General features: G+C 53.3%; 1 protein-coding gene across 1 annotated transcript; it reads left to right on the forward strand.

The window, feature by feature from the left end:
- The first annotated feature begins 4473 nt into the window (after positions 1-4473).
- TYRO3 (TYRO3 protein tyrosine kinase) lies at positions 4474-24265 on the forward strand. The gene is made up of 19 exons (XM_012462446.3): positions 4474-4612; positions 6344-6527; positions 6757-6857; positions 7747-7917; positions 9346-9432; positions 10172-10287; positions 12495-12672; positions 13335-13480; positions 13997-14141; positions 15235-15364; positions 15448-15548; positions 15814-15909; positions 16247-16327; positions 16806-16898; positions 17899-18020; positions 18454-18563; positions 19106-19265; positions 19474-19610; positions 22808-24265. Exons 1-19 carry the CDS (start codon positions 4489-4491, stop codon positions 23196-23198), a joined length of 2673 nt encoding a protein of 890 aa, XP_012317869.1. The 5' UTR covers positions 4474-4488; the 3' UTR covers positions 23199-24265.
- Positions 24266-25278: the final 1013 nt, after the last annotated feature.

Raw genomic sequence — 25278 nt, forward strand, 5'->3', positions numbered from 1 at the left:
CTCCTGACCTCAGGTGATCTGCCCACCTTGACCTCCCAAAGTGCTAGGATTACAGGCATGAGCTGCCATGCCTGGCCTTTTTTTTTTTCCTTTTTTTTTTTTTTTGAGATGGAGTCTTACTCTGTCGCCCAGGCTGGAATACAAGTAGCTGGGATTACAGGCACACGCCAACATGCCTGGCATATATATATATATATATATATATATATATATATATATATAGAGAGAGAGAGAGAGAGAGAGAGAGAGAGAGAGAGTATTTTTAGTAGAGATGAGTTTTTATTATGTTGGGTAGTAGGCTGGTCTTGAACTCCTGATGTTGTGATCTGCCCTAGGCCTCCCAAAGTGCTAGGATTACAGGCGTGAGCCACTGTTCTTGGCCTCCTCTCTTCTCCTGTAAGTAGAAATACTATGGTCAGGCATGATGGCTCATCCCTGTATCCCACCACTTTGGGAGGCTGAGGTGGGTGGATCACCTGAGGTCAGGAGTTCGAGACCAGCCTAGCCAACATGGCAAAATCCCATCTCCACTAAAATTACAAAAAAAATTAACCAGGCATGGTGGTGTGTGCCTGTAATCCCAGCTACTCAAGAGGGTCAAATCACTTGAACCTGGGAGTCAAATCACTTGAACCTGGGAGGCAGGGGTTGCATTGAGCCAAGATTGCACCATTGCATTCCAGTCTGGGTGCCAGAGTGAGACTCCATCTCAAAAAACAAACAAACAAACAAACAAACAAACAAACAAAAAGACAAAAAAACAGAGGGCCAGGTGCAGTGGCTCACACCTGTAATCCCACTTGGGAGGCTGAGGAGGGCGGATCATGAGGTCAGAAGTTCGAGACCAGTGTGGCCAATATAGTGAAACCCTGTCTCTACTAAAAATACAAAAAATTAGCTGGGCATGGTGGTGCATGCCTGTAATCCCAGCTGCTTGGGAGGCTGAGGCCGAAGAATTGCTTGAACCCAGGAGGCAGAGGTTGCACTGAGCCGAGATTGTGCCATTGCACTCCAGCCCTGATGACTGTGTGAGACTCTGTCTCAAAAAAAAAAAAGAACGAAAGAAAGAAAGAAAGACTGAATTGAGAGGGATTTAGAATTAGGGGTAGGGGACGCAGGAACTTAGAGCCCCCTGTCCCACACAGAAAATGTGCTGCCCCTGTGACAGTGATGTTTCAGGCTGGTGGCTGAGGTGGGACGTTTGTGAAAGCGTTCAGTGACATCCATGACTTGTCTGAGAAGCCTATTTTGACCAGTATAAAAGGATGGCCTGCTGGGCGCAGTGGCTCACACCTGTAATCCCAGGACTTTGGGAGGCCGAGGCAGGTGGATCATGAGGTCAGGAGTTCAAGACCAGCCTGGCCAAGATGGTGAAACCCTGTCTCTACTAAATATACAAAAAAATTAGCCAGGCATAGTGGTGGGCACCTGTAATTCCAGCTATTTGGGAGGCTGAGGCAGAGAATTGCTTGAACCCAGGAAGCAGAGGTTGCAGTGAGCCGAGATCACACCACTGCACTCCAACCTTGGTGACAGACCAAGACTCTGTCTCAAAAAATAAAAAATAAAAAAAGGATGGCCTTTGTGGTGGGATTCCCTATCAGCTCAGGAAATGGTGGGGAAGGAATGAAGAGAGATAAGGAAGTAAAAGGCTAGGTTGGGCTCTGGATCCAACATCCTCTAGAAGGAGTCTTACTAATGTCAGCCGGAATCAAGAGGAAGAGGCTTCCTGTCACTGGAACCTTGAAGTCCCCCTCAGAGAAAAGGTGAGGGAGAGAGCTTGGAAAAGTGACAAGTGCCCAAGAGCAGCCCAGGCAATTCTGCCTTCAGCCCCAGACTATTGCCTGCCTACCCTGACTCAGCCCAAACTCAGAAACTGTGGATTCTGGAAAGCAACAAGCCTTTTCCTTTGGGAAAGGGTCCTGAAGCTAACTCACAGTGCTCAAGAAAATTGGCAGAGGCCAGGCGTGGTGGCTCACGCCTGTAATCCCAACACTTTGGGAGGCCGAGGCGGGTGGATCACGAGGTCAAGAGATCGAGACCATCCTGGTCAACATGGTGAAACCCCATCTCCACTAAAAATACAAAAATTTAGCTGGGCATGGTGGCACGTGCCTGTAATCCCAGCTACTCAGGAGGCTGAGGCAGGAAGAATTGCCTGAACCCAGGAGGCGGAGGTTGCGGTGAGCCGAGATCGCGCCATTGCACTCCAGCCTGGGTAACAAGAGCGAAACTCCATCTCAAAAAAAAAAAAAAAAAAAAAAAATTGGCAGAGAAGCCAGGGGCAGTGGTTCACACCTGTAATCCCCGTATTTTGGGATGCCAAGGTGAGCAGATTACCTAAAGTCAGGCGTTTGAGACCAGCCTGGCCAAGATGGTGAAACCCGGTCTCTACTAAAAATATTAAAATGAGCTGGGCATGGTGGTGGGCACCTTTAATCTCCCAGCTACCTGGGAGGCTGAGGCAGGAGAATTGCTTGAACCCTTGAAGTGGAGGTTGCGGTGAGCTGAGATTGCACTCCAGTCTGGATGACAATCCATTGCACTCCAGCTTGAATAACAAGAGTGAAACTTGTCCTAAAAAAAAAAAAAAAAAAAAAAAAAGGCCGGGCGTGGTGGCTTATGCCTGTAATCCCAGCACTTTGGGAGGCGGAGGTGGGAGGATCATAAGGTCAGGAGATCGAGACCAGCCTGACCAGCTTGCTGAAACCCTGTCTCTACTAAAAATACAAAAATTAGCTGAGCATGTGGTGAGTGCCTATAGTCCCAGCTACTCCGGAGACTGAGGCAGGAGAATAGCTTAAACCCGGGAGGGGGAAGTTGCAGTGAGCTGAGATCCGGCCACTGCACTCCAACCTGGTGACAAAGCGAGACTCCATTTCAAAAAAGAAAAAAAAAAAAGGGAAAAGAAAAGAAAAGACAGAGACATCTGGCCCCTGCCATCCATGTCTTGATAGTGTCTCCTGAGTCTCTCCTCTTGCTGCCGCCTGGGGGCGCCCCCAGCTGGGTCTCAGGCTGCTGCCAGCCCTGCTGTTGTTATCATTAGTGTAATTAATAAACAAGCACTGCTGGGGCCAAGTGGGAGAAAAGGCAGGCCCCTGCTGCTCAGGAGAATTCCTGAAAAGATCCAGTGAACCTGCGGCAACCAGGACTGCATGGCTGGTCCCTCCTCTCCACCCAGGACCTCTGGAGCGGGTGTGGAGTGGGTTCCAGGGGGCAGGCAGAGAGGGAAGGGCAAGGGGAGGAGCACACTTGGTAGGTTTGGTTTGGAACCGGCTTTGCAGGTGCCCGACAGGATGTATGTGGGCAAGGCCACCCCCATGATTACTGGTTGTGGGGCAGGCTCTGAGGCAATTATTCATTCATTTAACAGGCATCTGCCTATTTATTTATGGAGTGCCTACTGTGCTCAAGGTGGTCTACTCATAATAGCTAATGTTTAATTGGACAATGTGACGACAAAGCCAACTTTCACAGCAGGTCCTGGGAAAAGGGGTAGAAGCAGGGGAAGCAACTAGGAAAAATGACAGCCCAAAAAGATAAGGGCAATTGGGCTTTGGCCTGTGTAGTGTAGCGGTGGGGATATATATTAGGTAAAACCTGGGGATTATCAAGATCTTGGGAAACTCAAGACCTAAGTTGGAAAACATACGGCAAGTGGGGCTGGAGAAAATGGGCATTTTCAGGTAGGAGGGACTTGGAGATAAAGGCATGGCAATAGGACGTGAATATGGGAATTTTGGGTGAACGGCTCAATGAAAGTGAGGGACGAAGGGATGCTAGCAGATCCTGTTGGGGGAGCCCTGGGTCACGGCAGTTTCAGGGGGCCTGATAGATGGGAGTGTCTAGGGGGTTGAGGTGCTCTTAAGTCCTAGCGGGTGCTGGATTCTGGGATCACAGTCTGAACAAAAGTTGGGGTGTGGTAGGGGCTGCCATCGGGGTTTTGAGGGAAGGCTCCGGAGCGCTAGAATGGAAAAGATGCTGGAGCGCTTTTAGGGAAAGGAGGGGCGTGACCGGGGAGCCCCATCCTGGGGGCCGAGCCGGATCCTCGGGTACGGTCTGGGGGCGGCCGGGGCCGGGGTGCCGGCGGGGCTGCGGGGGTCTGCGGCGCTGGCCGGGGTTCGGGCTCGGAGCGAGCCGCCGGGGCTCCGCGGGGGGGCGGTGCGAGCTCAGGCTGCGGGCGGGCTGGGAGGAGGCGGCGGCTCCGAGAAGAACATGAATCAGCGGCGGCGACGGCGGCGACGGCAGTGGAAGGATCGCGGTGGCCCGGGAGCGGCCCCGGGGACCCAGCGCTGCTGACGGCGGTGATCGCGGCGGGAGGCGGACGCGAGTATCCGAGGCGCTCTCCCCGGCGCCGCCCCACGGGCGGCCCCAGCCCCTCCCGCAGCCCTCCTCTCTCCCGCTCCCTTCCCACCTCCTCCTCCTCCTCCCCGTCCTCCTCCCTCCTCGCTCGCGGACCGGGCCCGGCATGGTGCGGCGTCGCCGCCGATGGCGCTGAGGCGGAGCATGGGGCGGCCGGGGCTCCCTCCGCTGCCGCCGCCGCCGCCACCGCGGCTGGGGCTGCTGCTGGCGGCTCTGGCTTCTTTACTGCTCCCGGAGTCCGCAGCCGCAGGTAGGGGCTGGCCCGAGAGGTGGGGGAAGCCGGGGGCTGCGGAGGGGCGCGGTCGGGGATCGGAGCTTGGGGTGGGCCTGGCGGGCGGGAGTCGGAGTCGGGGTCCCGAGCCGAAGGCCGAGGCTCTGGGCCGGGTCAGGGCGCGCTGCGGAGTACTCGCCGCCAGATATCCCTCCGGGCCCCCACCCCCAACTTTCTGGCACTCTGGGCTCTCGTGGCGGGGTGGAAGGGAAGGTTGAGCGGGGTGTGGGCTGTGTGGTCATCGGGGAGTGTTTGGGACTGCATTTTCCCGCCTCGATGTTCCCAGCTGTTAGATCCCTCCTTCCCAGTTCTGGGGACCCCATTCTGCCTGCCCTGCACGCGAAGGTCCGGCTCTGAAACCACACGGGCCGGGGCTGAGCACCCAAAGGCCACCCTGATACCATTTAGGAACAGGGGCTGTGAGAGTGCCCAGTCACAAAAAGCAAATGGGCACACTCGAGTTCCTGTGCCTTCTGAGCTTCCTGAAAGCAGAACCTTGGAGAGGATGGGCTGGGGCCAGGTTGCTGGTCTTTGGGAGGGGTTAGCCTTGTGTTCCCACATAGCCACTGAGGCATTTGCTAGTGACCAGAGCGTTCCATGCAGCACGGTGCTCTCCAAGTTCCCACCCCGCACCTCGGTGACTGCTGGGCTTATAGAGAGCGGGAGGCTGCGCCCCCCTGTCCTGTGACTGGTCCTGAGAGGGTGAAGGGAGCAGGGAAGAGCCACAGGCCAGGACAGCAGCCACCCAGCTGGCATCTTCTCTTGAGACAGCGTTCCCTGCCATATCAGCCTCTCAGGGAAGGGAAGGGAAACGGGTGACGAGCATTTATAAGCTGAAAGGTGTGGACCTGATGCTCAGGGAGCCCACGACTTTGCCTAGAGTTGCACAGCAAAGGACAAGAAGAAGCAGGGCTGGATTTCAGTTATGCAGATACTTGACCTGCCCCTCTCTCTGCTTAAAAACACTCCAGGAAGCCGGGCGAGGTGCCAGTGTGTGTGTATGTGTGTGTGCATATGCACGCACACACACACACACACACAAGTTCCAAAGAGTGGCCTTTGTTGGTGTGGCAGTGGCTCGGGGGCTTAGGCTCCCTGCTCAGGGCCCCAGCCCTTCCTTCTGCCTCCCACCTTCCTAGCACCCGCCCCTGCCCACATTCAGGTATTAATAGAGCGGATGGCTGCCAGGAAGGCTGCCATGTGTTTGATCTGACGTGGTTTTGCAGCCATATGTTCTCCACTTCAGGGGAGCACCCCCTCCTTCCCTTCTTCAGCCCTGCTCCATTTGGTAAGGTTGGGTGCAGAGGGTGCTGGCAGCAATACAGGGTCTGGGCTGACACCTTGGGTGGAGAGCTGGCAGCCTGTTGCACTAGTTGGGTGCAGCAATTATTCTTAGGGCAATGCCCGCCCCAGTAGGGTAACTCCCTGTCATTTCAGCCCAGCCTGCCTTCCTTTTGCTGTCTGGTCTCAGCAGGAGGATACGGGGAAGAGGTCCTTAGAACTAGTGGGAACTTGGAGAGCTTGTCATGCCCCTTCCCCTAGCCCAGGTCTAGCCACCTTCCCTCCCACACTGTCCTACCTCTGCTTCCTTGACTTTGGCTAAGAAAGAGCCCTCTGCCTGACACAGAAGCTACGTTCTGGAAGAGAATGGGAACTGTTTACAGAGACAGAGTTCCTCTCAAGGTGACACATGTTCCTTCCACTCCTCAGGTCTGAAGCTCATGGGAGCCCCGGTGAAGCTGACAGTGTCTCAGGGGCAGCCAGTGAAGCTCAACTGCAGTGTGGAGGGAATGGAGGAGCCTGATATCCAGTGGGTGAAGGATGGGGCTGTGGTCCAGCACTTGGACCAGTTGTACATCCCCGTCAGTGAGCAGCACTGGATCGGCTTCCTCAGGTGCAGGCCTGTGAGGGAAGGTGTGGGCTGCCAGCCAGGGGGCAGGCTGTGCTCTTTCCTTGGGGATTGGGAACTGGGGGCCTCACTTGATGCTCAGAGGTTTGTGGGTTTTTTTATGTGGCTACCTGTGGGACTTTCCAGAAGTGGGGGCAGGCTGAACCCATCAAGTTTGCCTGGCAGAGCTGCCCCCTTGACCCTGGGAAGCAAGCCTGGTATCCTGTTTCCACAGCCTGAAGTCAGTGGAGCGCTCTGATGCGGGCCGGTACTGGTGCCAGGTGGAGGATGGGGGCGAAACCGAGATCTCCCAGCCAGTGTGGCTCACGGTAGAAGGTGAGGAGGCAGAGCCATATGGGCATGTTGGCCTGGAGCACGTGCTGTCTGCTGGTGACCATACCTCTGCAGCAGAGAACTCCGTGGAAGCTGGGCTCCCCCACTGCTCTGTGGGTCCTGATTGTCCAGGCTCTAGGCCCACTCCAGACATCAGAAGACCCTATCAGTTGGAGTTGGGTATCTGAGAACCAAGGGGGCAACTGGGATCCACAAACTGTGGGGTGCAGTCTGTTTCCATTGCTTGAGCAACAAGCTTCAAGCACCCATCTGGGACTGGACCCTGTTCTGCCAAGTGGCCTGGCCAGCTGGGGGAGGGGAGGAAGGCTCTGCAGCTGCGGGAGCTCAGAGCTTTTCAGCCCAGGAAAACAAAGTGACTAAGAAAGTAACAAAGGGCCCTGAATGGGAGCTGGGGCCTGGCAGCAGAACTCTGCTAAAGCTCCCACCCACTCCCCCGAGTTTCAGACCCCTCCCCCAGCTCTCTATCCCCAGTCTCCTCTCTTACTGCAAGAAGAGTTATCTAAATCCGCCATGGCTAAGGGGGCAGCATGGAAGATGCGTCCAAGGTGCCAGGTGTGGTGGCGTGCACCTGTAGTCCCAGATACTCTGGAGGCTAAGGCGAGAGGATCGCTTGAGCCCCCAGGAGTTCCAGGCCAGCCTGGGCAACATAGAGAGACCCCCCAATCACAAAAGAAGAAAATTCTTAAGGAGGCTAAAAAATAGAAGCACTGCCTGCCTCATAAGCTAGGTTCCTGTTCTGCTGTTGCCCTGATCATAAGGGGCCTCTGGGAACCTTCTGTGTGGAGGACTTCAGATGTAAACAGACTTGTGATTTGCACAGTAGGAAGCCAAGAGGTGGCAAGTTTCACTCCTCACTCCCCTTCTCTCCTAGGTGTGCCATTTTTCACAGTGGAGCCAAAAGATCTGGCAGTGCCACCCAATGCCCCTTTCCAACTGTCTTGTGAGGCTGTGGGTCCCCCTGAACCTGTTACCATTGTCTGGTGGAGAGGAACTACGAAAATCGGGGGACCCGCTCCCTCTCCATCCGTTTTAAATGTAACAGGTGAGCAGCCTCAAAAGGGGGCTTGGAGTGGAGAAGGAGCTGGGTCCTCGAGGGCACTGAAGCTGGCAGAGTTTCAGCCACTGAGTTTGCAGCTGTGAGTGTCCAGAGCAAGCCCCAGTGTCTGGGGACGTGAGCTGCACCCTTACTAAGCTCATTAGTTAGGTGTGCTAGGCTGGCCGGGTGGGCTTATTAGTGGTGATCCTGCTGTGTGTGCTTAAGGAGGGTGTGGGGCCTCTGTCTTTGGTTCACAGCAGTCCAGGCCATGCACAGCTGGCCCTTGGAGATGAATTGTATGAGACCAGGGGCACCCATCCCCCACCCCTCCCAAGGGAAGGAGCCAGAAACCAGCCCACGCAGAGCTAGGGAGGAGTATCTGGCAGACACTGAGAAGACAAGACTCTCCGACTGCAGAGAGGGGAGAGGCGGGAGAGAGAAGGGGTAGGGGGAGGTTAGCACAAAGATACAGGGCCTCCTCCCCTAATGACGCTTTCCAAAAACCTCCAGACATTTTCCCAAACAACTGTGTCTGCCTGTACCTCTGCACAGTCACACCTGCACAGCCACCTGGGCCCCAAGTTTCTTGGACACATACCCTCACATGCTTGTAAGGCTTGTTAATTTGTGAAACAAAGTATACTGTTTCTGGTTGAGGCTTGAACTGGGCAAAAAAGATGGGTCTCATGTGCTGGAAGGTGCCAGGAAATGGAGGCTGAGCTAGATTCCCCGGCAATTTGAATCTTGAGAAGAGGTGGACTATGAGACAAGGGCAGGTCCTGTTCAGGAGGCACTGAGTTGGAGCAGATTAGAGAGGAGGTTGGGTTCCCTTCCTTCCAGATGTGCGTGGTTGGGACCCTCAGGAAGGCAGTCTGGTATAATAAGCACTCACTGAACTCCTACTCCACACCACACTGTGCTAGGCACCACAGGGGACAGCGGGAATACAAAGGAAATAGAAGCCAAATAACTGAGTATAATTGGGGAGACAAGACACGTGCAGAAAGAGCTGAGAACCACTGCAAGGCAGAGAGTCTGCAAATAACAACCCCGAAGGGGCACAGAGCAAACAGAAGGGCTCACTGTGGTATGCGCAATAAAAGTGTGACCAGAAAAGGGAGGCAACTTGTGCTGTGTGTGGGAGAGGGGATGGAGGCGGGAGGGTGCTACAACATTATTGCACGCTGTGCACTTGACACACTCGTTACCTGAGTTCACAATTCTCCCATTTGAGAGATGAGAAAACAGAGCCCCCTCCAGGCTCACCAGACTCCAGCATCCCTGTTCATTTCACCGTGCCTGACTGTCCAGCCCATTCCTTTGGCTGCAGGGATTTAAGGATGTTTAGACCAGAGCCTGAGTATTCCCCTTTCCCAATCCCTCACTGAGTGGGGGTTGCTACTTGGGGAGCTGACTGAGGTTTTCTGGCCCCAGGGGTGACCCAGAACACCATGTTTTCCTGTGAAGCTCACAACCTAAAAGGCCTGGCCTCTTCTCGCACAGCCACTGTTCACCTACAAGGTAGGAGGGCTGGCGGGGAGGAAGGGGGATGAGGCCGGGGGCATTCCCAGGAGCTGTCCTGCAGTTAGAATTGTCCAGTGTTCCAGCTCCCCTTGGTCCTGCTGGGATCTAGGGAGCAAGGGGTTAATTGGCATAGCTCCCATTCCTAGTGGGAGCACCTGAGACCCTGCGTGGCTGAGCTGAGAATAGAATCCTTGACGTCACAGCAGATTTCCCATCACGAAGCAGAGTCCTTGGGAGGGAGGGAAAGAAGGGAGGGAGGCAGCAGGAGATGGTCAAGGCCCAGCCTTGTTTCTGCTCCTCCCTGTGAGGGGATGGGGGTGGGGAAAACAACCTAGCACTGGATGGAGGAGACGCAGAGGGTTGGCGCACAGAAAGAGCGGGTGGGAGAGTGTCTGCGGGAGCCGGGCTGTGGCTGCAGGGCAGCTGCCTGTCTCTTTTTTGTATCTCCCAAGCCTGAGGTGCCACCCCCACATACCCTCTCATCTCATTCCTCGGTCACATCGCAGGGAAAGGCAACCTCCCTCCACAGCCCAGGCACTCTCCCAGGTGTGAGCAGCTGTACACTGCTGGCTGCTTGTTTGTGTATCAGTGTGGTCCTGGGAGTGCTAAGTAAAGTAGCTGTCTTCACGTTGGGGATGCCCTGGACCCTCAGAGAGACTCAAGGCTTGACTCCCATGCCTCCTGCTCCCTCTGCTCATATCCCTACTGGGCACTGATTCTGAGTCCCCATCCACAGCACTGCCTGCAGCCCCCTTCAACATCACCGTGACAAAGCTTTCCAGCAGCAATGCTAGTGTGGCCTGGATGCCAGGTGCGGATGGCCGAGCCCTGCTGCAATCCTGTACAGTTCAGGTAGGCTCTTCGGGCCAGGTGCTGTTCGTTCTGGCTGCATGGTCAGCATTTTGTTGACATGGGTATCACACTCACTAGACAGCTTCCCGGGCTTGGTCTGCAGCTCTTTTCAGGTGCTGCTCCATAGCAGTAGGAGCACAGGCCGCTGTCTCTTATAATGGGATGCTGTGGCAACTAAGAGACTTTGCAGATTGGCTCAAATTCATGCATTCTTCAGGTTGGAAAGGAGATCACTAGAGCAGATTTGGGGTACCTGGAAGAGTCTTTCTTTCTTTCTCTCTCTCTTTCTTTTTCATTTTTTTTGAGACAGGGTCTCACTCTGTTGCCCAGGCTGGAGTGCAGTGGCACCATCTCAGTTCACTGCAATCTCCACCTCCCAGGTTCAAGTGATTCTCCTGCCTCAGCCTCCTGAGTAGCTGAGATTACAGGCACCTGCCACCATGCCTGGCTAATTTTTTTTTTGTATTTTTAGTAGAGACTGGTAGTTCATCATGTTAGCCAGGGTGGTCTCAAACTCATGACTTCAAGTGATCTGCCTGCCTCAGCCTCCCAAAACGCTGGTATCACAGACGTGAACCAATGCACCCGGCCAAGTTTTTCTAACTTAGGTGAGAGCTCAGACCTTTGCTGATACTCATGCTGTCATGCTCCACCTCACCTCCCAAACCCCACTGAAGCGAAAGAGAAGACCAGGAGGGGCCCTAAGCCTTGGAGAGTGGAAAAGCTGGGTGAGGTGATACTATAAACAAGAAGCAATGCAGCCTTGCTCATTTTCATCCGTTTACTCAAAAACCATTTAATAAGTACCTTTCAAAACTGTTCTGGGCAGTTCCCCTGGGCAGAAGGGGCCCCTGCTCTGGGCTTCACCATTTAGAGAACCCTACTCAGGTAGGGCACAGTGGCTCATGCCTGTAATCCCAGCACTTTGGGAGGCTGAGGCAGGTGGATTGCTTGAGCCTGGGAGTTCAAGACCAGCCTGGGCAACATGGCAAAACCCTGTATCTACAAAAAAATACAAAAATTATCCAGGCATAGTGGCATGTGCCTGTAGTCCTAACTATTCAGGAGGCTGGAGTGGGAGGATCTTTTGAGCCTGAGAAGTCAAGGCTGCCGTGAGCCGAGATCTTGCCACTGCACTCCAGCCTGAGTGACAGGGCAAGATCTTGTCTTTAGAGAGAGAAAAAAAGGAGGATCTTACTCTGGCCCTCCTTTGGCCAACCCTTTGACCAACCCTTTGACCCCGGCAAAGAGTCTGCAGGGCCAAGAGGACATGCCCATCCAGATGGCAAGCACCCCCTCACTGTCACACTGTGCTCTAGATATTCAGGATCTCTTGCCTTAATGGTCCCAAGTCTGCTTCTGGGGCCCGTGTCGGGCTCTTCCCTAGTCCATCCTCCCAAGGATGGACCACAGAGTGATATGAGCACCTCTAAGCCCAAGGGGCAGCCAGTCGTGAGGGGGATGGGAATGGAGCTTGGCTTTGCAGTCAGCATTGTTCACGCCTGTGCACATGAGGCCCCTCATGGTGCAGACCTTGGCTTCGGGCCAGCTCTTCTAGTCCCGCCTCATCCTGACTTGGGACTTCAGGGATTTGGAGAGTCATAAATGCAAACCTGATTTTCCAGGTTGTTTTGAAGGTTTATTGGTCAAAATGTTAAGATAGAAACTTTTTACTAGTTTGTTAGCTGATTTACAGTGTTTAAATATTTAGCCATATAGTACATGGATGTCTATTTGTACTCTTGCCCTGGGCCCTGAAAATATAAGATGAGGGTCTGGTTCATGGTGCCCCTAGACTCCCAGTTTCTCTGAGCTTCAGAAGCTCTGGAACTTTGGCATGGCATGTAAACAGGCACAATAAGTGGTAAGTGCCATAACAGTTTCGCACCAAGTACAAAAGGACAAGAGGAGTTCTCCAGAGTAGTTGATAAAGGCTTTCACCAAGAAAATTCTATTGGCACTGAGTCTTAAAGGATGAGTAGGGCTTTGCTGGGAAGAGCAGGTCATTCCAAGTGAAAGGAACAGCATTTGCAAAGTCATGAAGGTGTGGAACGTGGTGTATGACTGGGGTAGGGGCAGATGGGAGGGGGTGGGTTGCAAGTGTTTGCTGATAGAGGAAGCATTAATTCAAGCACCCGTAACTACACCCTTCTCATCTTCCGTCTCTCACAGGCTCTCCCCTACATTCGTTTTTTGCTTTTCTATAGGTGACACAGGCCCCAGGAGGCTGGGAAGTCCTGGCTGTTGTGGTCCCTGTGCCCCCCTTTACCTGCCTGCTCCGGGACCTGGTGCCTGCCACCAACTACAGCCTCAGGGTGCGCTGTGCCAATGCCTTGGGGCCCTCTCCCTATGCTGACTGGGTGCCCTTTCAGACCAAGGGTCTAGGTAAGGGATGCATAGAGCAGAGGGGCTGGGCAGGGCTGGAGCCGGGAAAGGGGCCCGTGTTGGCTGGAGTTCTGAATGGTGCTGGTGGAGAGGGAGGTTCAGGCATGTTCAGCAAGCATTTACTGCATATCTCTACTTACTACCTTGTATCTAGTTCTTTTGGGTGGAACAGATAAGGAAACTAGAAAAGATCAGATAATGTGGTTGATGAAGAGTGCCCCCAGGTGGTTAAGGAAACAGTCCCTAAAAAGGTCTGAGTAGGGTCTGAAGGATAAAGAAGGCATATAAATATCTGGGGGAAAATCACTGCCAGCAGGCACAGCAAGTGCAAAGACCCTATGACAGAAACTTGCTTGTAGTTCTCTGGCAATTGCAAGGAGGCTGGCATAGCTGTGAGAGGGGAGTGGTGAGGGATGAGGCAGAGAGGCAGTAACCATGGTGATGAAGAGCAACACTGCCGAGCTGGGGTGCTGCCTGTCCTGCCCATTGCTTACCCCTCCCCCAGCACAGTGGGTGAGAGCAGTCAGAGCTGGGAGGTGAACCCTGCCCCCATCTGTGCCTCTCAGAGCTGTTTAGTTCTTGGGAGTTGGTTCCAAAGGTCTGCATGGGATTATGATGGTGGGAAGGGCAGGATCTTAGCAATCTTCTCTCTTTGGCTACAGCTCCAGCCAGCGCTCCCCAAAACCTCCATGCCATCCGCACAGATTCAGGCCTCATCTTGGAGTGGGAAGAAGTGATCCCTGAGGGCCCTTTTGAAGGCCCCCTGGGACCCTATAAACTGTCCTGGGTTCAAGACAATGGAACCCAGGTAAGAGAGACAGAACCCTCCCCTCTCTCCACTCTCCTGGAGTATCAGTCCTCAGGGTTCTAAGGCCTTTAAGAATTTCAAAACGATTGTCTTTGGCGGGCCTGGGTCTCCCGCTGCCCCAGAGAATCCTTTCCTCCTCACCCTCCTCTGCAAGTTCCACTTCTCAGAGGATTATGTCTCCTGTTAGGATTGCATCCTGTGTGCACTTTGTAAATAAAGCAGGAAGCACATTCCTGCATGAGCTGGGGGAGGGCACAGATAAGGCTTTGTCCCCAGCTCAGTCCGCTCCCATCCCCCACCTGTGCATTCTGGGACTGAGCCTTGTTTGTGTTCTGGAGAGGCCCCTGCAGCTTGGAGCAGGAATGTGATGACTCCCAGAAGGTTGTGTTCTCGCAGCCCCTGAACCCACAGTGCCCCTATACTCCCATGCTCCCTGCTGGACCTTTTTCTGTCCTCAGGCCCCAGCTGGAGGCCTTCTCAGGCTCAGTATGGGGTGGGGGCTTTTCCTGGCTGCAGGATGAGCTGACAGTGGAGGGGACCAGGGCCAATTTGACAGGCTGGGATCCCCAAAAGGACCTGATCATACGTGTGTGCGTCTCCAATGCAGTAGGCTGTGGACCCTGGAGTCAGCCACTGGTGGTCTCTTCTCATGACCATGCAGGTGAGGCCTGTAGGGGAGAGGGACAGAGGCTCAGGGGATCAAGGTTCTCAAGGGCAACCTAGACTGGTGGGAGGAGTCTGGTAGCACCTCGCATCCTAATCAGCCCACAGACAGAGTGAAGAAGTTGAGGCCAGGACTGGTATTTAAACTATATCTTGACTGGGCATGGTGGCTCAAGCCTGTAATCCCAGCATTTCGGGAGGTTGAGGGATCCCTTGAGGCCAGCTGTTTGAGACCAGCTCTGGCAACATAACAAGACCCTGTTTCTATAAAAAATTTCAAAAAACCAATTAGCCTGGTGTGGTGGCTACTCCAGAGGCTGAGGCGGGAGGATTGCTTGAGCCCAGGTGTTTGAGGCTGCAGGGAGCTATGATCGCACCACTGCCCTCTAGCCTCTGCAACAGAGTGAGACTGTTGCCTCTAAACAAACAGACAGACAAATAAGGCCAGGAGTGGTGGTTCACACCGGTAATCCCACAACTTTGGGAGGCTGAGGCTGGAGGATTGCTTGAGTCCAGGAGATGGCCACCCTGGGCAGCAAAGTGAGAGCTTATTTCTACCAGAAAATATTTAAAATTAGCCAGGTGTGACTTTCTCAAGGGCAACCTAGACTGGTGGGAGGAGCCTGGTAGCACCTCGACTCCTCATCAGCCCACAGACAGAGTGAAGAAGTTGAGGTCGGGACTGGTATTTAAACTATATCTGGGATCTGTAGTCCCAACTACGTGGGAGGCTGAAGTGGAAGGATTGCTTGCGCCCAGGAGATTGAGGCTGCGGTGATCTCCAGTGTGCCCCTGCACTTTGGCCTGGGCAATAGAACAAGACCCTGTCTCAAGCAAACTATATCTCATTCTCCTCTGTCTGCCCCAGAACTGACATAGAAATGCATGGTCACACTCTAGGTCACAACAGCCAGGGCCTGTCGCTGACCAGGTAGGAAGGGCTCCTGGGTCTTCCTCTGGAGCCCCTTTCCCTCAGAACCTTTATTGACCTAGAGAAGCCCCTTGACCCGGCTGGATAACCATCCTGGGAAAGTTCTGAAGGGGCCCCGTGGTGTCATCCTAGCTCACACCACTGTGCCTCCCTCCCACAGGCCACCAGGGCCCTCCTCACAGCCGCACATCCTGGGTACCTGTGGTCCTTGGTGTGCTGACGGCCCTGGTGACAGCTGCTGCCCTGGCCCTCATCCTGCTTCGAAAGAGACGGAAAGAGACGCGGTTTGGGTAAGGGTGTGGGGATGTGGAGGGAGACTCGGGTGATGACAAAAGACCTTGGAGCTGACCCCAAGTCCTGGGTTTTCCTTTAGGCAAGCCTTTGACAGTGTCATGGCCCGGGGAGAGCCAGCCGTTCACTTCCGGGCAGCCCGGTCCTTCAATCGAGAAAGGCCTGAGCGCATTGAGGCCACATGTGAGTGGTGGGAATCATGGGAAGGACAGCGGGCTGTCTTGTGCGCCTATCTGTTTTCTTTTACCAACTCATTAATTTGACTGCTGTGTCTGAATGTCAGTGAGTGCCAGGCACACAAACCTGCCTGTGTGGAGCTCACCACCCCAGCCGTGGGAGACCTAACTCACGTCTGTGCTCTGAGGGCAGAGTCTGGGGTATAAGAGGCAGGCTGAGTTTTGGATCAGGAATCAGAGATCCCTCTTTCCCACAAACTCTTTGCCCACAGTGGACAGCTTGGGCATCAGCGATGAACTAAAGGAAAAACTGGAGGATGTGCTCATCCCAGAGCAGCAGTTCACCTTGGGCCGGATGTTGGGCAAAGGTATGTGGGGCTGTGCAGGGATGGGCATGGCTGGTTCGCTATAGCTGGAGGTGTTTGGTTGCCCCTGTCACTTTTAGGGTGTGGGTCTGGGTTGGCTCCTGTAAACAAGGTATGCTTGTAGACTCCTGAGTGTGGGACATTTGGGTGGAATGGTGGCTGGGGACAGGGAGGGCTGAGGAGCTGCTCCCAGCATGCTCTGCTTTGGCTACTGGCAAGGGTGCCTTCTCCAGTGCCCCCAGAGTCTGCTGACTGTGTCCCCATGGAGGGTCACTTGGGAGAGAAGATGTCAGGGAGCAGAGAGCCAAGGAGACTCTCCCTCACTTGGACTGGTTTCTAGGAGAGTTTGGTTCAGTGCGAGAGGCCCAGCTGAAGCAGGAGGATGGCTCCTTTGTGAAAGTGGCAGTGAAGATGCTGAAAGGTGAGTGGTGGGTAGTTGTGGCCTAAGGGCATCACGTGGAAGGGTAAGAGGGGTGACTGACCCTGAAGAAGGCTCTGCTTTGCCCCTAGATTTTCCAAGAAGAGCTGGGCAGCACTAACTGGGATGCTGTCTTTACCACATGAATAATTCAGAAGCGTAAACCCCAACACACATATTCATGCCCCAGCCATTGCTCTCTGCCATCGGCAGTGACTGTCCTCTGAGTTCCCTCTTTGGTGATCACAGCTATGGTTGGTTGACCTGCTGGGCTGCCCAAACCAAAGGGAAGGGAAGGCATTAGCAAGCAGAGGAGTTGCTGAATAGCACCACTCCTTGGGGGTTTCTCCTGCTCATGACTGGGCTGATTCCTGGGCTCCCTGGGAAGCCTAGGAGATCTTAAGGACAAGACCTGGGAGTCCTGGGTCAAATCTAGGAGCACATCTTGTTTTATTCCCTCCTTCCCATCCCTTTCTCCTAGCTGACATCATTGCCTCAAGTGACATTGAAGAGTTCCTCAGGGAAGCAGCTTGCATGAAGGAGTTTGACCATCCACACGTGGCCAAACTTGTTGGTGAGCCCCTTATGCGGGGAGGCAGATAGAGAATAGGGCTAACAGTATGCTCTGCCAACATGAGAGGGTAGCCTGTAGGAAAGAAGTTTGGACTCACCTGGTAAGTAAATAGATAAAATAGCAAGGACGGTCCTGGTAGAAATCTGAGGTGAGACGTACCAAAGATCCGCACATGAAGACTGTGGGGCCAGGCGTGGTGGCTCATGCCTGTCACCCCAGCACTTTGGGAGGCTGAGGTGGGAGAATCGCTTGAGGCCAGGGGTTTGAGACCAGTATAGCAACAGCCCACCTCTATTTGAAAAAAAGAGAAAAAAGGCCCAAAGGCACAGCACTTTGGGAAGCAGAGGTGGGCAGATCACGAGATCAGAAGTGCAAGACCAGCCTGGCCAACATGGTGAAACCTTGTCTCTACTAAAAATACAAAAATTAGCCAGTGCGGTGGCACACGCCTGTTGTCCCAGCTACTCAGGAGGCTGAGGCAGGAGAATCGCTTGAACCAAGGGGGCGGATGTTGCAGTGAACTGAGACCACACCACTGCACTTCAGCCTGGGCGACAGAGTGAAACTCTGTCTCAAAAAAATACACATACACACACACACACACGTACACCAAAATTAGCTAAGTGTGGTGGTGTGCACCTGTGTACGGTTACTTGGGAGGCTGAGGTGGGAGGGTCATTTGAGCCCAGGACATTGAGGCTGCAGTGAGCCGTGATTAGGCTACTGCATTCCAGCCTAGATGACAGTTAGATACTGTTTCAGAAAAAACAAAGACTGCTTATGTGGACAGAGAAGGAAAGGAAGGGGGCAGAAGATGCTCCAGGGATCTGAAAGCTGCCAGAGTCCCTGCTGGGTAGTCCCCAGACCAGTATGGAACCTATGAAAATATAAGTGGCAGAGCCAGAGCTAGAGATGGGATCCAGCAGGTGGGAACTTATGCAGACACCTGAGCTGCCCCTTGACCCTTCTGTGCTCAGCTCCGGACTGTCCCTTGTCCCAGGGGTGAGCCTCCGGAGCAGGGCTAAAGGCCGTCTCCCCATCCCTATGGTCATCTTGCCCTTCATGAAGCACGGGGACCTGCATGCCTTCCTGCTCGCCTCCCGGATTGGGGAGAACCCCTTTGTGAGTGCCTGGTGTGGGGGTGGTCAGGAGGAAACAGGTGGGAGCACAGGGCCTGGAAAGGGATAGAGACCCTGGCAGAGAGGGGCTTGCTGGGCAGGGTTGATGGAGCTGGGTGGGAGTGGGAGAGCTCTGAGTTTGAATCCTTTTAATCTAGCAGGCTTCCTTTTCTCTCACAAAACCCTGCTGAGAATTGTGGGCTGGGCAAGGGACCTTTCTAGGGGGAGGGATTTGTGGAGACTCAGGTTGAGGGTCTTAGCTTCCAGGCTCCCTCTCAGGCTTCCCAAAGCTTCCTTGCCTAGGGAAGGCCCTCCATCCCTTTCCTTCCTTCCAGTGATTCTGGGGACAGTCTCCAGCCTCTCTGGCCAGGGACCCCTTCCATCCTGCCCCAGCTGGTGGGCAGGTGAAGCCTGAGCTTGCCCTGTCTGTCCACCAGCACCTACCCCTCCAGACCCTGATCCGGTTCATGGTGGACATTGCCTGCGGCATGGAGTACCTGAGCTCCCGGAACTTCATCCACCGAGACCTGGCTGCTCGGAATTGCATGTATGAATTCTAGAGGGCTTGGGGGTGGGAGACAGCAGCAGGTGCCAAGAGGAGCTAGCTAATGGTTGACTCCTGCCTGGGACAGTATCCGCTATGCATAGGGAGATCTTGGGAGCAAAGATATCCTGGCTTTTGCCAAGTGCAGTGGCGCGTGCCTGCAGTCCCAGCTACTCAGGAGGCTGAGGTGGGAGAATCGCTTCAGCCCAGGAGTTCTGGGCTGTATGCGCTATGCCAATCGGGTGCCCCCACTAAGTTTTGCATCAATATGGTGACGTCCCAGCAGGAGACCACCAGGTTGCCTAAGGAGGGGTGAACTGACCCAGGTCAGAAACAGAGCAGGTCAAAACTCCCGTGCTGATCAGTAGTGGGATCGCGCCTGTGAATAGCCACTGCACTCCAGCCTGGGCAACATGACAATACCCCGTCCCTAAAAAAGAAAAATAAACGTTTAATAAAATTAAAAAAAAAAAAAAGATATCCTGGCTCTTGTAGGGCTGTGAGCATGGTGGAAGGCTGACTCCCTCCCTCAACACCCCCTGTAGGCTGGCAGAGGACATGACAGTGTGTGTGGCTGACTTTGGACTCTCCCGGAAGATCTACAGCGGAGACTACTATCGTCAGGGCTGTGCCTCCAAATTGCCCGTCAAGTGGCTGGCGCTGGAGAGCCTGGCTGACAACCTGTATACTGTGCACAGCGACGTGGTGAGCAGGGTGGACCCTGAAGCTTGGTGGGGACTCGTGTGAGAGCAGACCTTTAGGATCTTTAAGGGCCTAGCCAAGTATGTTCTCGGGTTTGGCTGTCCTGTGATGAGGCCCCTGAGCCCCAGGCTGTGCCTGCCTCAGAGCCATGGCTCTGCCTGGCCCAGGACGCCTAGTGACAGCTTCTCCCCCAACCTTGACTCTGTCCCAGTGGGCCTTCGGGGTGACCATGTGGGAGATCATGACACGTGGGCAGACGCCATATGCTGGCATCGAAAACGCTGAGATTTACAACTACCTCATTGGCGGAAACCGCCTGAAACAGCCTCCGGAGTGTATGGAGGACGTGTGAGTATCCTGGGAAGGGGCTCTGGAAGGAAAGGGGGATCTGGGGTTTTAGCTGATGGCTGCCACCACAGCTGCTGGCCTAACGGAAACTAACAGCCTCAACTGGACCTTTGTTTTTTTGATGAAACGTCCTCGTAGTTGGAAGATGGCACTCCACCTCACACTCACTGTTCCTCCACCGCCTCCCTGTTTTCTTTCTTTCCTCCTTCCCATCCCATAGTTCTTGCTTTAGCCTTTGTCTATCAGTCTCTTTTCTCCAGTTTGTAGGGAGAACCAGGAACCCCAAGAATAGAAGGCACAGTGCTGAGTACAAGTGTGGGAGGTTTCCCTACCACCTTCCCACCCATAATACCTTTTTTTTGGAATTTTTATTTATTTTATTTGTTCTACTCTAGTGAATGCAACCTTTGTCCTGGAGACCCTAGCTAGTCTAAGAACTTCCTAGGCTGAGCTCCCCCTCCCTCTCAGATGGGGCTTCCTAAGGCATGAAAAAAACTATTTGGCTTCATCGCTCTCCTTGCCTGGCAAGGAGGAGGCAGAGTGGGTGGGAGGCTGGAAAGGAGGGAATCTAAGATGAAGAACTGAGATCCTGGAAAAAGGGAACTGCCTCCTCTTTCTGCAAGCCCAAAGCCCTCAGGACTGGGCAGGCAGTGATACCACCCACTTTGCTAGAGTGATAACAAAAACCCTTGTGACAAGATTATGGGAAGTGTCACTGACATTAGCTGGGCATTTAGGCATTCTTTCAGGTAATCTTCCTCTGAATGTATGAGGAAGAGACTTTTATTATTTGTTTTTTCTTTTTGAGACAAGAGTTTCACTCTTGTTGCCCAGGCTGGAGTACAATGGTAAGATCTCAGCTCACTAAAACCTCCACCTCCCGAGTTCAAGCAATTCTCCTGCCTCAGCCTCCCAAGTAACTGGGATAACAGGCACCCACAACTACACCTGGCTAATTTTTTTTTGTATTTTTAGTAGAAATAGAGTTTCTCCATGTTGGTCAGGCTGGTCTTGAATTCCGACCTCAGGTGATCCGCCCGCCTTGGCCTCCCAAAGTGCTGGGATTACAGGTGTGAGCCACTGCCCCCTTATTTATCTCCACTTTGTAGATGAGAAAATAGGATTAGAGAGATTAAGTAACTTGGCCAACATCACAGAGCTATTAAGTGAATGAGCTGGAATTTGAACCTAGATCCTTGTGGTTTTAGAATATGTATTCTCAACTCTTAATGACAGCAACTGTGGTTTGTCTGTTCTGGTATTAAATTCCCACTCCATCCAAGCCAAGTTCTCCCTAGGCCTCCAGATGACCTTTTGTGGGTATTTTTTGTTTTGTTTTTTTTGATATAGGGTCTCACTCTGTCGCCCAGACTGGAGTGCAGTGGTGTGATCTGTGCTCAAGTAATCCTCCCTCCCCAGCCTTCCAAGTAGCTGGGACTACGGCATGTGCCACCACACCTGGCTAATTTTTGTATTTTTGTAGAGACAGAGCTCTGCCATATTGACCAAGCTGGCCTTGAGCTCCTGGGCTCAAGCCATCTACCTGCCTTGGCCTCCCAAAATGCTGGGATTACAGGTGTGAGCCACCATGCCCAGCCCAGAGGACCTTTCATGAGCACCAGGGGGACTGGAGCCACTGTGATAAGAGAAAGAATCTACTCCATTTCTTGCTCTGGGATTGGACTTTGAGAAGGCTGAGGTCATGGACAGGCAGAGGAAGGTTCAGCCCGATGGTGGGATCCTTCCCTTGCACAGTGGGGAAATCTTGAGTACACAAGCCAGGCCCTGCCCCTTCTGTTCATTCAGCAGAGCTCAGGGCATGGCAAGGGGCAGTAAGCTCACATCTCCCCGTGGCTGCAGCCTGCCTCAGTTCTAATCTGGAGCTGCAGAAGCTCTGATGGGCAGTGGGGACTAGACCTCAGCACAGCCTCCTCCCAGCTGGGGCTGGTGCTGTCAATGGAGAGCAGGCGGGCACTGGCCTCCCCCAGGCGTCCTGGTGGACAGATGCCAGTTGGCTCCTAGCACAGCCTTGGGAATGTGTCCCAGTCTGGCCATGTACCCACGGCCCCAGACCATTCCTGTTCCCACGGCCTGCTCAGTGTCTGGCATGATCCCTGCCATTATTAGAGGCCCCTGCTGGGTGTGCTGGGTTTGAGGCAGTGCTTGGGGCTCTTGTCATGGACACTGGCAAGAGAGCAGGCATTTGCTTTCGCTGGACTTGATTTCAGCCTCTTCCCATTAGGTTTTTTGGTTTTTATTTTTCAACCTTGGCCTGAGGCATTCCTTGGGCACCCTGGGTGATAGGCTTCAGGGAATTTGTAAGGTTCCTGAAATTGTATGTAAAAAAGCATTCCTGTCAGGAGGAGAGCTGGAAGCTTTTTCCAGATACTCAAAGGTTGTGTATGAATAGTGAGGATTTTTTTTTTTTTTTAAATATGGGGTTTCATGTTGGCCAGGCTGGTCTTGAACTCCTGACCTCGTGATCCACCTGCCTCAGCCTCCCAAAATGCTGGGATTATAGGCGTGAGCCACTGCGCCTGGCCCCAAATAGTGAGGATTTTTTATTGATTTTATTATTATTATTATTATTATTATTATTATTTTGAGACAGAGTCTTGCTCTGTCACCTAGGCTGGAGCAATCTCGGCTCTTTGCAACCTCTGTCTCCCAGATTCAAGAGATTCTCCTACCTCAGCCTCCCGAGTAGCTGGGATTACAGGCATGTACTTCCACACCAGTCTAATTTTTGAATTTTTTAGTAGAGACGGGGTTTCACCATGTTGGCCAGGCTGGTCTCGAACTCCTGACCTCAAGTGATCCACCCAGGGTCTCGCTCTGTCACCCAGGCTGGAGTGCAGTGGTGTCAGCATGTCTCACTACAGCCTCGACCTCCCTGGGCACAAGTCATCTTCTCACCTCAGCCTTCCGAGTAGCTGGGACTTTAGCCATGTCTACCAAGCCCAGCTATTTTTGTTATTGTAGAGATGGGGTTTTGCCATGTTGCCCATACTGGTCTTGAACTCCTTAGCTCAAATAATCCTCCCCACTTGGCCTCCCAAAGTGTTGAGATTACAGGTGTGAACTGCTGTGCCCCACCAGGGATTACAATTTTTAAAAACCCTAGTGCCATATGATGAAGGGGCCCCTGCTTTTGAGGGGAGGGCTGCTGCCTTTGCTCACGCTTCTTTCCACCCCAGGTATGATCTCATGTACCAGTGCTGGAATGCTGACCCCAAGCAGCGCCCAAGCTTCACTTGTCTGCGAATGGAACTGGAGAACATCCTGGGCCAGCTGTCTGTGCTCTCCGCCAGCCAGGATCCCTTATACATCAACATCCAGAGAGCTGAGGAGCCTGCCACGGGAGGCAGCCTGGAGCTGCCTGGCGGGGATCAGCCCTACAGTGGGGCTGCGGATGGCAGTGGCATGGGGGCAGTGGGTGGCGTTCCCAGTGACTATCGGTACATCCTTAACCCTGGAGGGCTGGCTGAGCAGCCAGAGCAGGCAGAGCAGCAGCCAGAAAGTCCCCTCAATGACACCCAGAGGCTTTTGCTGCTGCAGCAAGGGCTACTGCCACACAGTAGCTGTTAGCCCACAGGCAGAGGGCATCAGGGCCATTTGGCTGGCTCTGCTGGCTACTGTGCTGGCTGACTAAGCCCCGTCTGACCCCAGCCCAGACAGCAGGGTGTGGAGGCTCCTGTGGTAGTCCTCCCAAGCTGTGCTGGGAAGCCTGGACTGACCAAATCACCCAATCCCAGTTCTTCCTGCAACCACTCTGTGGCCAGCCTGGCATCAGTTTAGGCCTTGACTTGATGGAAGTGGGCCAGTCCTGGTTATTTGAACCCAGGCAGCTGGCAGGAGCGGGGTGGTTATGTTTCCATGGTTACCATGGGTGTGGATGGCAGTGTGGGGAGGGTAGGTCCAGCCCTGTGGGCCCTACCCTCCTGCTGAGCTGCCCCTGCTGCTTAAGTGCATGCATTGAGCTGCCTCCAGCCTGGGGGCCCAGCTGTTACTACGCTTGGAGTTTAAATACCCAGGTTTGCCCCTCCAAGTCACACAGAGATGATGTCCTTGTAATATCCCCTTTTAGGTGAGGGTTGGTAAGGGGTTGGTATCTCAGGTCTGAATCTTTATCACCTTTCTGATTCTGCACCCTGCCTAGGCCAGGAGAAGTTGAGGGGAGCATGCTTCCCTGCAGCTGACCCGGTCACACAAAGGCATGCTGGAATACCTAGGCTATCTGGTGCCCCTCTTCCAAAGGCAGCGTGCTGAGCCAGCAAGAGGAAGGGGTGCTGTGAGGCTTGCCCAGGAGCAAGTGAGGCTGGAGAGGAGTTCAGGAGCCCCTCTCCATGCACTCCCACAATCTGAGCATGCTACCAAATCTCAAAATACCCTAAGACTAACAAAGGCAGCTGTGTCTGAGCCCAATCCTTCTAAACGGTGACCTTTAGTGCCAACTTCCCCTCTAACTGGAGAGCCTCTTCTGTCCCATCTCCAGAGAGAAATCAGGCCTGATGAGGGGGAGTTCCTGGAGCCTGGACCTCAGCCTTGGCGGGGAAGCCTCCTGGAATGCATGGGGCGGGTCCTGCTGTTAGGGACATTTTCAAGCTCTTAGTTACTGTTTAAAACAGAAATAAAATTGAAGACTAAAGACCTCAGGTTTTGTCTCCATTTTTTTTTCTTTTTTTTTGAGACAGAGTCTCACTCTGTTGCCCAGGCTGGAGTACATGGCGTGATCTCGGCTCACTGCAACCTCTACCTCCCAGGTTCAAGCAATTCTCATGCCTCAGCCACCCAAGTAGTTGGGATTACGGGGTGCACCACCACGCCCGGCTAATTTTTGTATTTTTAGTAGAGATGGGGTTTCGCCATGTTGGCCAAGCTGGTCTCCAACTCCTAATTTCAGGTGATCCGCCTGCCTCTTCCTCCCAAAGTGCTGGGATTACAGACATGAGCCACCATGCCCAGTACCAGCTTTGTCTCTTAAATGTTTACTTTTTTCCAGATCACAAGAATGAAACATCTCCACATAGAGAAAAGTCTGGAAGGACACGTGCCAAAATGTTAACAGCTGTTATCTTTAAATGATGGGGTTGAGGGGACTTCCTTCTTTGTGCATTCCAAATTTTCTGCATTGAGCACAAAATGCTTTTGTAATTAGATAATTAAATACAGGACCCCAATGAATCTTATATTGAAGATAATACAGAGTCACTGTGGGCAGTTAGAAAAATGCAGGAAATCATAAAGAAAGAGTGCCAATTACTTATACTCCCACCACCTAGAGATAACCACCACTGATCTTTTGAAAATGCAAACATTGGCTGGGTGCGGTGACTTGCACCTGTAATCCCAGCACTTTGGGAGGCCCAGGCGAGTGGATCACGAGGTCAGGAGACCAGCCTGACCAACATGGTGAAACCCCGTCTCTACTAAAAATATAAAAAATAGCCATTCTTGGTGGTGCGTGCCTGTAATCCCAGCTACTCAGGAGGCTGAGGCAGGAGAATTGCTTGAACCTGGGAGGCAGAGGTTGCGGTGAGCCGAGATCACACCACTGCACACACTCCAGCCTGGGTGACAGAGTGAGACTCCATTTCAAAAAATAAAAATAAAAAAGGGTATGTAAATATTCAGCAGGGCACAGTGGAGTGCTTTTTTATTTTTATTT

The sequence above is a fragment of the Aotus nancymaae genome, unplaced genomic scaffold, assembly GCF_030222135.1.
Source record: "Aotus nancymaae isolate 86718 unplaced genomic scaffold, 86718_ANA_hifiasm-v0.15.2.pri h1tg000011l, whole genome shotgun sequence".
NCBI lineage: Eukaryota > Metazoa > Chordata > Mammalia > Primates > Aotidae > Aotus > Aotus nancymaae.

Excerpts from the sequence above, each read along its gene's own strand:
- TYRO3 (XM_012462446.3), top strand. The coding sequence starts at position 4,489 with ATGGCGCTGAGGCGGAGCATGGGGCGGCCGGGGCTCCCTCCGCTGCCG. Across the intron at positions 13,481-13,996 it reads TTCAAGACAATGGAACCCAG|GATGAGCTGACAGTGGAGGG; the intron begins GTAAGAGAGACA and ends TCCTGGCTGCAG. Across the intron at positions 15,549-15,813 it reads TGAGCGCATTGAGGCCACAT|TGGACAGCTTGGGCATCAGC; the intron begins GTGAGTGGTGGG and ends CTTTGCCCACAG.